The sequence below is a fragment of the Megalops cyprinoides genome, chromosome 5, assembly GCF_013368585.1.
Source record: "Megalops cyprinoides isolate fMegCyp1 chromosome 5, fMegCyp1.pri, whole genome shotgun sequence".
Taxonomy (NCBI): Eukaryota; Metazoa; Chordata; class Actinopteri; order Elopiformes; family Megalopidae; genus Megalops; species Megalops cyprinoides.
In genome coordinates this window covers 34838408-34848954 of record NC_050587.1, presented here as the reverse complement: position 1 = coordinate 34848954, position 10547 = coordinate 34838408, and the positions used below count along the sequence as shown (strand labels likewise).

The following is a 10547-nucleotide window of genomic DNA, read 5'->3' as shown; positions in this document are numbered from 1 at the left end:
ACTTTGACCGGGAGAAGAACTGCAATGGCATGCACATACAGTATACAATACAACTGAACAGAGGTGCTCATTGTTTTAATTTTATTGTACATAAAAAACCCAATAAACACTCACTACAAAAATTATTCTCCTTCACACCCAAGTAATGTTGTTGGTTTACTCTGGGGTGCTTTTACATGTGAACATGAAAATGTTTAGCACAAATCTTGAGGCATCCTTAATATGCATTACTGGAGGTATAACAGCAAGAGGGATTCAGACCTCCAGCAAACCCTAGGAGCCCTCAGACAAACTTAAAAAAAAGCATTATAAAAAGTCAAAATAAGTCAATGTGCAAACCTGATACCGGTGTTCCAAGAACCCCCTTTTCGAGCTATGGTGCTGTCCAGGCTACATTTCCTTGAAGAGGGACAACAGTCACTAAAACTGCAGGTTTCCGAAGAGGGACGGCAAGGTATTTGGTTTAGGGTGGGGCTTGTAGCCAATCCGCTCATTGATCATTTGCTCCCGAGTCTTCCCATCACTGCTGCCACCTGTCGCTCCTCCCACTTCTCCAGACGTGGCCACTCCTACCACATCCACTTCATCTCTCTGTTTCTTTCGGCTCTGTATGCGAGATGAAAAAATCACCTTAACATCACGGCTTTGCTTGGAAAATGCAGAGGTGAAATCTCATCATCTGTAGCCTACCATACAGTTGGTCACACAGGTGCACACATTTTTGCCATTTTAATATAGAATACTGAGTCAAAGAGATGAGGCCAGTAGCTTATCGAGCTATTGTGTTAATGACCACAGTGTGGTCATTACCTCGAGCTCTTTCTTAACACTGTCAAACTCCTCGATGTCGTCCAGCTTCAGCTCCAGGCGGGTTGGCTTGCGACGCAGCATCCTGGAATTGCGCCCTTGGCAACAGTTGCCCTGCAGCAATCCTGAAGGCACCTGCCCTTTCTCACTCCACCTTCACAGAGAACACTGTCGATGATGATCGGTGGTTTAGCTATCTGATTACTTCGACAGTTGAACAGAATCTTACGTTTTAAAAAATCAGTAGCTATTGCTCAATGTGACCAACTGTTTAACGCGCTTGGTAGGCAGTGTACCCTTATCAGTGAACCAAAAAGACGGTGTGTTGTGAGGCAGCAAAATAATTAGCCACATTTAAATGTATCATCTTAACTAAATGGCTAAAATTACGAATACGCAATCTGCCAATGCATTTTAAAGCAAATGTAAGGTACATGAACGGTATAGCTACACACTAGTTCAGTGTGACACTAGTTGATGTTCACCCTAAAAAATGCTACACCACCAGCCGCGTTCACATTAGTAGTTAGGCCTTCGCGATCCCCGCGAAGTCTGATACCTGAGCTACCTTCGTAATGTCCTAATCTTTGCTCATAGGAGAAAAACGAGCAGATCGCTTAAAGTACTCCATGGAACAAAAAAATGATTGCGAATTAAGCTGTGGATAGTTAAGTTAGCAAAAGTAACTTAGGTTTACTCACGTATACTTAAACACTCCGATCAGAAAACCGCCATGTCCAAAGCCAATGGGTTTCTGGGAGTTGTAGTCTTTCTGGAAGAAGTATGGAAAACGGGTAACCAAACCAAAGCACTTTTGCCCCTACTCAGCAGTCCTGCAGTTCTGCCTTTGATACTTATTTAAGAAACTAATGCAACTATTCAATTTATGAGCATAACAACAACATTTTTCTCATCCTAACTGTTAAACCTCGTTCCTGTCATGAGATGGTGTCGCGTTGAAGTTCACCTCCGATCCGCTAGGTGTCGCTCTCAGTAAACCTGTTGCCTAAAGTAAAAGGAAACGCGGTTGTTTCGTCGGAACGGCGTGAAGGTAAGTGTCTGTATTAGCCAAGTGCATTTTTAAGTATATGTGTATTTTGTGATAGTTGTGGTAGTCAGTAATAAAGAATCAATGTGGGTTGATAGCCACACTTTATGGCTTGATCATGGTTTTGTTGTTTGCGCGGTAGCTGTGGCTTAAATGTCTTTTTCAATGGGTAGCGTGCTAGCTAAGTTACGTCCCTACCTAGCTAAGTAACCTGCAGCAGAGTAAGCTGTGTTTTCGGTTGCACCTTTGGTCACTAGCTTGTTACATTGAGTTCAGTGGCCTACATATATAGTTTCTTCCTTAATGACATACCGATAATGAGTGACCGTGGCTCACTGCGATCCGCGTTTCTAGACCTGTAGTTGATCTAAATTAATGAGCCAATTGCTATTATGGGGTGAGATGCGAGTGCTATTGCATACAACGATAGCTAAGTAGGTTCCACATGTCGCGTGATCAGGGCTTACTGCTATTTAGCAGAAATGCCATCCTATATACGACTTATGTGTGATGAACCAAGGTAAGTGGGATTGGGGTATCTTAATACTCGTTTTCCTTCTGCGAAGATTAAGTTACTGCTGGAAGTGATGTTCGTAGGCCAGTAGGGAACCGTCTACCCTATTGACCAGGTAGAAGAACCAATGCTACAGTACATTAATGGGGACACCGCTGTAAGAGGTGCGGTCTTTCAGCTAAAATCTCATACCAAGGTACTCACTTTGGTCATCACAGGTCCCATTGGACTACCCAGTGTCCTAGCAATATCCCAGACTAGCTCTCAGATCGTAGCCAACGAATTATTTCCTATTTTAATTGACTAGATAAGTCCTTCCCTGGCCAGTTCAAGTCATATGAGTGACCCGCACAGAATGGTTGCTGTGTCTGTTAGATAGGGGGTACCAGGGGTTGAGGCACGTCACTCCACAACTTTACTACACTTTTGGATCTAGGAAAGGTGCTATATAAATGCAGTTCAGTGCAACTTCTGTCGTTATGTTACCTAGCAAGGGTTCCGACCCTTTTTGTATATAGAGTGCAACCCAGCAAGAAATGAAATCTGATGAGTTACTACAGTTACTGCATAGTCAAGTCCTGTGATTCAGTTCATTCTGTTTTCCCAATTGCCTAACAGAAGTCTGTTCCATTACAGTGACAAGTGCTGTGTTTGCAATGCCCCGTTTATGAAAAACAGTCACCAAAGGCATACAGTGTGTTTTAACTGGACAGATGTGTCAGTGTATTTGTGCCGCAGCAGGTGTGAAATGTGGTTTTGTAATGTGCTGAAACCCCTCAGATCCCCGTGCACTGCAGTGTGAGGCAGAGCAGAGCCATGTCGGACGAGGACGAGGCCCCGGTGGTGAAGAAGGCCCGGATCTTCTATGGCAGCCTGGAGGAGAAGGAGCGGGAGCGCCTGGGGCGCGAGGGGGCCGCCGGCGCTGCCACCAAGGACGCGGTGAAGGCGGGCATCGAGGCTGGCAACATCAACATCTCCAGCGGTAAGTGCGCCGGCCCCAGAACCTGGCACTGTGGTGCCGGCCGCATGTGCGTCATGCCTGCACCAGTGCTGAAAGGGCACTGAGGAATTACAAGCTGTTAACCTGGCATGCACGTCCAGTTTGATCTTGACACTAATGCTACACTTTCTTGAAATGTGAGTGTGGGTTTTAGCAGGAAAACCCAAGAAAAGTGTTCAGGTGGATGTACCAGACATACGTCAGGTGAAAAGGCCTTTTCATCGATCATGTGTACTGTGAACTCCTAGTATGTCTAACCAGACAATATTTAACACACTAGGGGTGGTTTGCAGTAAGACAAAATAGATGCCTCTGTTTGATTCGAGTGTGGTGTCAGTATGTCCTGGTTACGTTTAGTCCAGTGTGTGTCTGGGGGGTGGTGTCTTCCACTCAACACACTTCAGTGGAGGGCTCATATTTCACCAAACTGTGTCTTGACTGCCTATTGAGTTGGAGTTCTCCAGCACAGAGGTGAAAAGTGTGATTCCATTTTATTTGGTACAGAAGGGAAAAGCGCGGGGCAACAGTTGATTAGAGCAGAGAGGTGAGCAGGTTGTAGCCTAATAAGCAACACCTGAACAGTGCAGCACCAGACATAAGTAGAAAACATGATTTTGGCCGAACCGCCTGAGTTGCCCCTGCATGCGGCTCGGAGGTGACCGGGGTGCGATGTCCTCCCCCGTCCCCAGGCGAATCCATGGAGATGGAGGACCGGGTGAGCGAGCGGCAGGCGGAGGTGCTGGCGGAGTTCGAGCGCAGAAAGAGGGCGCGGCAGATCACCGTCTCCACCGACGACGCCGAGGTCAAGGCCTGCCTCCGGGCCCTGGGGGAGCCAATCACGCTGTTCGGGGAGGGGCCAGCTGAGAGGCGGGAGAGGTGAGGGGGATCAACGCCTGGCGTTTTGCCGAGATAGCCTGTATTGATATCCCATTCACTAGTCCTATGAAACAATTTTGTTGCCTTTTGTGGGGACTTGTAATGGGAAGAAATATTTTCTCAGTTTTGAATGTATTTGTTATTGGACTGGATCTCTTACTAAGGAGGACGTCTTGGCTCTCTTTCATGTCTCCACTGCCTGCTCTGTTTTTCTGCTTTCCCTCTCTCCTTCTCTAACACCCTTTCTCTCTCCCTCTTTGCTAGGCTGAGAAATATCCTGTCTGTAGTGGGCCCGGATGCACTAAAGAAATCCAAAAAAGAGGACGAGAAAGCAAAGCGCTCCCAAGAGGAGGTAAGAGTACATGAGTTTGAGGGGTTTTATCTGCGGCCCTCACTCAACAGTCTGTGTCACAGCAACTCTCTATTTGTTCAGCAAAGACCGTCCAAAAGGTTCTCACAGAGCTGCTGTATCTCTCTTCTCTCCTACCTGTCCTTCAGTGCCAGCAGACCTGGTATCACGAGGGCTCCACCTCCCTGAAGGATGCCCGTCTGTGGTTGGCTCGCTACTCCCTGCCCAGGTAAAGCGTGATTGGCCTGCATGCCAGTACCTAGTCCGTAGATACATGAGTAGGAATCAGCCAAGCTGAGATGGAACTATCCAAGGGAAGTTTGTGTGTGTGTGTGTGTGTGTGTATGTGTGTGTATGTGTGTGTATGTGTGTGTATGTGTGTGTATGTGTGTGTATGTGTGTGTGTGTGTGTGTGTGTATGTTTTCAACAGGCTAGGGTGTGCGCATGTATGCATTTGCCTGCTTTTGATTTCAGCTTACTGCCATTCATGCTTGTGATGCGGTGTGTTTTATAAAAGCATAGTTTATATAGTAAATGTATCCTCAGTGTGAATTCAGCCAAAGATTTTACCTGTAAGTGGTATGCTTGTAGTTATGAGTAGTATTCCAGACTGCAAGAGTGTGTGAATTAGTCAATGAAGTGCATGTGTGAGTATGTGTATTTATACATGTGTGTGTATGTTATGTTCACAGGGCTGTAAAGAGGTTGGAAGAGGCGCGCACTCAGAAGGAGATTCCGGAATCTACACGCACAGTACGGCAGCAGGAGCTCCACAAAACGCTGAGGGTGAGTGCCGACTCCCACTATCCCCTGGGGCCTCCTCAACGTGTGCTGCTCATTCACATCTCCCTGCCTGCTCGGCCTGTAAACGGCAGCGTTGCCTCTGTCCCTCCAGAGCCTGAATAATTTCTGCAGTCAGATCGGGGATGACCGGCCCATATCCTACTGCCAGTTCAGCCCCAACTCCAAACTGCTGGTGACAGCGTCGTGGTGAGTGCCACCATTTCCCTGACATGTGCGCATCACAGTGTAGTTGACCTAAACTCTGCCCTGGGTTTGTGATTCTGTTACATTCTGGCTTGGTGTGTATTTGTATTTGGTGGTTGGACTCAACAGGAAATGTGTGTCATACAATGGTCTGTTATTGCTGACCCCCCCCCCCCCCCCCCCCACTCTGTACCCCTCCCCCTCCCTTGATCTCAGGAGTGGCCTTTGCAAGTTGTGGGCAGTTCCTGACTGCAGTCTTGTCCGCACATTAAGGGGTAACTTGATTTCAAATATCTAACAATTTGAAATGTCTTTGTTGCCATTTTGTGTAGTGAGTTGGTATTTCTCTGTAATGTTCTGCTTTTTAATGCAGTAGTTCCAGCACAATTCAGCCTGCAGCGTGCTGTGTGCTGTTCACTATGGCCTGCTCTGTTAATAAGCCACAAGCAGAAACAAGCTTCATGTGTAACCTTAGCTTTGAAATCTGCCTGATAAAGTAGGATCTACCTCTGTTTATAAAGCTTGGATAATTTTAAGATGCTGATCTGTCAAAGTTGAAGCAATTTCAGACAAACTAAGTAGGTCAAATATAATGAAAAACGTGTGTTTAAATATGTCACGATATATTTGTTTAAATAACTCACTCCCCTACCTCCCCAAACACATTTATAAGGCACTTCATCAAGACAAGTAAGCCTTGCCATGTTAGCCAACGCATGCATTCATTTATGGTTAAGCTGAGTGCAACGGTGAAGGCGCACACACAATGGCAATGGTGTGGGGAGTCTGTAGCATTGCTTCATAAGCTGTCTCCCATTCTCCTGTGGCACTCTGACCGCGTGATCTTGTGATGCGTCGCAGGTCACAACACCAACGTGGGGGCGATCAGCTTTCACCCCCAGGCCACGCTGACCCTGGACGAGACGGACGTCAACATGGCGTCGTGCGCCGCCGACGGATCAGTCAAGCTGTGGAGCCTGGATAGGTCAGTCTCTCTGCTCGTGTACACGCGTGTGCATGTGTCTGTCAATCTGTCTGCATGAACACGTGTGCAGGGATGAAAATAGACTGTCACTATGCATGGATCGCAATGCAAGCAGTGCATTTAAAGTTTTTGCCTTGCTAAAGTGCAACACGGTGTAAGTTCCATTCCATACGTTTTCATAAGTTAATGTAGAGGATGCAACTGACAGGGTTTATGCTCTTCTTTTATCAAGCAGGAAGCAGATTTTATGCCAAATTAATGATTATTATCGTGTTCTACTCTCTGCCTTCATGATTTTAAGGTGTTAAGATTTTCAGTATATTTGATAGCTCTTTAGCAGTAGCTGAGTAAAACATTCCTATATTTCCACAGGGAGGACTGAGCTGAGTGCCTGATTGTAACCTTTGCTCTCTGATGCCCCCTGTCTGTAGCGATGGGCCCAGTTAATGATTATTACCCTATTCTGCTCTCTGCTTTCATGTTGGATTTTAAGGTGTTAAGGGTTTCAGTACATTTGATAGTAGTTCTTTAGCTACTACTGAGCTGAGTGCCTGATTGTAACCTCTCTGCTGCCCCCTGTCTGTAGCGATGAGCCGGTGGCAGACATCGAGGGGCACACCATGCGGGTGTCGCGCGTGGCCTGGCACCCCTCCGGGCGCTTCCTGGGAACCACCTGGTGAGTGCGGACCGAGAGCAGGCCGGCTAATAAGCTGCGCCATTCCCACAATGCAATGGAGTCGACCGCATTTCCTTTCTGAGCTCCCTCATCTGTCACAAAAATATTTTGTGCCAACACTCCTTTTCTCCCTCACTTCCTCCTTCTTTCAGTCCTACTTCCTACAGCTTCTCCTCTCTCCTCTTTTTTCCCCTCTGTATGTCGACCTGGGATTTCTCTCTTCTCCTCCGTCCTTTGCTGTCACTTTATCCCTCTCTCCCTCTCCTTCCTACTCTTTCCCTTCTTATCTCTGCTACATTCTCTGTCCTTCTTTGCCCCCTGTCTCTGTCCAAAAAATTATGTTTGATACAGCACTTTAAAAGGAAGAATCATCACAGAGCACCTCACAGATTGCATTCCATATAACGTGTTCATGAGACAACCCCATAATAACATGCTGTATAAACAACATGAAGAATTTGCTCTAGCAATAAGGTCATGGAAAAAACACAAAAAAAGAAGGCTTTAACGTCACTGGTAAGGAAGCAAGCACATATTTTCTGTCCCTCAGTGGAAATGCGGGGTAACGTTTCCTCTCTGCTCCCCTCCTGTGTCCTCCCTCTAACTCCCCCAGCTACGATCACTCATGGAGGCTGTGGGACCTGGAGGCCCAGGAGGAGATCCTGCACCAGGAGGGCCACAGCAAGGGGGTCCACGACCTGCACTTCCACCCCGACGGCTCCCTGGCAGGGACAGGGTATGGCGCACTCACCCATGCCCCCCCCCGCGGGGGCCCCGCTGCCAACGCTGTCAGTCTCACATGAGCCTGGTTCATTCCGCTCGTAATTAAAACCAAGGGCCTGTGACAAATCATGAAGAAGCTATTTTTTCAGTGTGACCTTATGAAGTAATTTGATTCAAGGGTGTGTTTACAGTTGTATTTGAAATAATGCTCGTTTTAAAAGGCTGAACGAATGGGCTGAATGCAGTGGGTCGCTCCTTTATATGAGAATGTGTTCAGTCATTCAGCCTTTAAAAATCAACAGTAATGGCTGAGATAATTCAGATGCCTACAGATAATGACCACAAATAGGTTACATTACATTACATTACATTCCTGGCCTGTTACAAATTATGTTAAGTTCCCCTTTATCAGTCAGTGACTCTTGATCTCAGTGTAATGTGTCGCGTGGCCCAGGAAGGTTGCCATGGCAAATGGAAGACAGTTCATCGAAGCGTGTGAAGCTTTGAATCTGCTGGTTCCATCAAGGCCTCGGCTGGAGCTTAAAGCGCACAAAGGGTGTGGACCAGGGTGCATTGGGCTGCTTAACAACGAGCCCCTTCTCTCAGTCTAATTAAAGGCCAGAAATGGACCCTTAATTGCACTAATAGGCAGGATGGAACAAAGAGTTCTTCAGCTGTGTTTGAGTTGGGAGATCATGTGAGAATCCCCTTCTGTCCCGGCTCAGAAGACTCTAATTGAATCTGATGGGAAGAGCTTTTTGTTTCAAGGTCGTGGCCAAGCTGCTAAATTGTGGCGTTGCGCAGTGTACAGTTTGGCTCCACCCCAACAGCACTGTACAGTGTGTATGTATTGCAGCCTCACAACCCCAGCTATCTTTGTCCCTCTCCTTCAAAGTGTAGGAGAGTGCAAAGAGAGTGTGGCAGTGGGTGGAGCTATTGCTCTGTCAGTCACTAATTTATACCAATCAGATGGCTTTGTTGTCAATAGCTAACTGCTATGGTAGGTTCAAATTGGTGAATGACTGAGAAAATGTGAAAACTCCACCCATTTTGGGATTTGCGGAAATACTTACTCTCCTTTCTCTACATTGCGCCCCTCCCTGAAACTCCACGCATGTGTCCTGTCCTTCAGGGGTCTGGACGCGTTTGGCCGAATCTGGGATCTGCGAACTGGCCGCTGTGTTATGTTCCTGGAGGGCCACCTCAAGGAAATCTACGGCATCGACTTCTCTCCCAACGGGTGAGCAGGAATGAGCCAGGGGTGCGGTGTTAGGAAGAGGGGTGTTCTGTGGGCCGTAAATGGGAATATCGCTCCGTGAAAGCAACCTTTGCACAATTTCTCCCCTGTAGCTTCCATGTGGCGACAGGAAGTGGAGACAACACCTGCAAGGTGTGGGACCTCCGTCAGAGGAAGTGCATCTACACCATCCCCGCCCACCAGAACCTGCTGTCCTCGGTCAAATTCCAGCGTAAGTGTTTCCCAGGTCGTGGAAAGCCGAGGGTGACATGTTTGCTCAACGGGTGGGTCAGCGTGATGCCTTTGATTGGCCCAGGTCCCGGGCTGTGGAAGATGATTGGCTGAAAAGGCACACCAGTGAAGCGTTCACAGAGTCAAATGTCACATGTCTGTATGCTATCAATTATGTAAGATACAGTCTGACTAGTCAGTACAGTATGTCCTGTATTCCACACAATCTTTATACCCCCCTGACCATGAAGGACAGTAGCATTATCATAATGTCTGTCTGTCTGCGTCTGTGCATTCCTTTCAATGCAGTGGGTCATAAAGGAATGCCATTGCATGACCAAAGCATTCAACATGGATGGATCTGATGAAGACCTTGAATGGGTTTCTCTGTCCAAGCTGAGGGGCCTTGCACATGCTTGATCCATTTGCGCTCTCTCTGTCTCTGTCTCTGTCTCTCTCTCTCTCTCGCTCTCTCTCTTTCTCTTTTTCCTTCTCCTTCTCTCTCCCCCTCTGCCTCTCTCGCTCTTTCTTCCTCCCTCCTTCTCTGTCTCCCTCTCTTTCTGTCTCTCTCAGCCACGGACGGTCACTACCTCCTGACCGGCGCCTACGACAACACGGCCAAAGTGTGGACACACCCGGGCTGGTCTCCGCTGAAGACGCTGGCCGGCCACGAGGGGAAGGTGATGGGGCTGGACGTGTCGGCCGACGGGCAGCTCATCGCCACCTGCTCCTACGACCGCACCTTCAAGCTCTGGGTGTCCGACTGACAGGGAGGAGGTGTGGCCCTGCCCCCCTCATCTGCCTGTCCTCATTGGTCAGCATCCCGCAGAGCTGTGATTGGCTGATATCTCCCCTTCCCTTCCTGTTAGAGCTTGTGTACCACAGTTTTCTCCATGGCTGTGTGGATCTTTGATAGGCAACTCCAGTCCTCAGGGAAGGTCCTAAGGTCTCCTAGTTTACATTGTGGCTCAACTCTAAGTTGTTCGGTTATAGCCATTGTTTGAATGGCCAGTCAACTAATTAGGTATTCCAGCTGTAAATGGGTTTCAAAATGGAAGTTAATTCTTAAAAAGCACACTCTGGGCCTTGAGGACTGCAGCTGCCTGTCCTCGA

General features: G+C 47.7%; 2 protein-coding genes across 3 annotated transcripts; one reads left to right on the top strand and one right to left on the bottom strand.

The window, feature by feature from the left end:
- Positions 1-130: 130 nt before the first annotated feature.
- cdc26 (cell division cycle 26 homolog) lies at positions 131-1608 on the bottom strand. Of its 2 annotated transcripts, none has more exons than XM_036529403.1 (3): positions 1509-1608; positions 811-975; positions 131-606 (listed from the first exon to the last, which is right to left on the bottom strand). In XM_036529403.1, exons 2-3 carry the CDS (start codon positions 889-891, stop codon positions 421-423), a joined length of 267 nt encoding a protein of 88 aa, XP_036385296.1. In that variant the 5' UTR covers positions 892-975; positions 1509-1608; the 3' UTR covers positions 131-420. The 2 variants fall into 2 exon arrangements, with proteins under 2 accessions (XP_036385296.1, XP_036385295.1); XM_036529402.1 differs by having other exon boundaries at positions 811-961.
- Positions 1609-1815: 207 nt separating this feature from the next.
- Positions 1816-10481, top strand: prpf4 (PRP4 pre-mRNA processing factor 4 homolog (yeast)). The gene is made up of 14 exons (XM_036529398.1): positions 1816-1858; positions 3167-3351; positions 4059-4245; positions 4510-4597; positions 4744-4823; positions 5288-5381; positions 5491-5585; positions 5799-5857; positions 6444-6567; positions 7154-7243; positions 7857-7979; positions 9099-9206; positions 9317-9435; positions 10008-10481. Exons 2-14 carry the CDS (start codon positions 3186-3188, stop codon positions 10199-10201), a joined length of 1527 nt encoding a protein of 508 aa, XP_036385291.1. The 5' UTR covers positions 1816-1858; positions 3167-3185; the 3' UTR covers positions 10202-10481.
- The last annotated feature ends 66 nt before the right edge of the window (positions 10482-10547 follow it).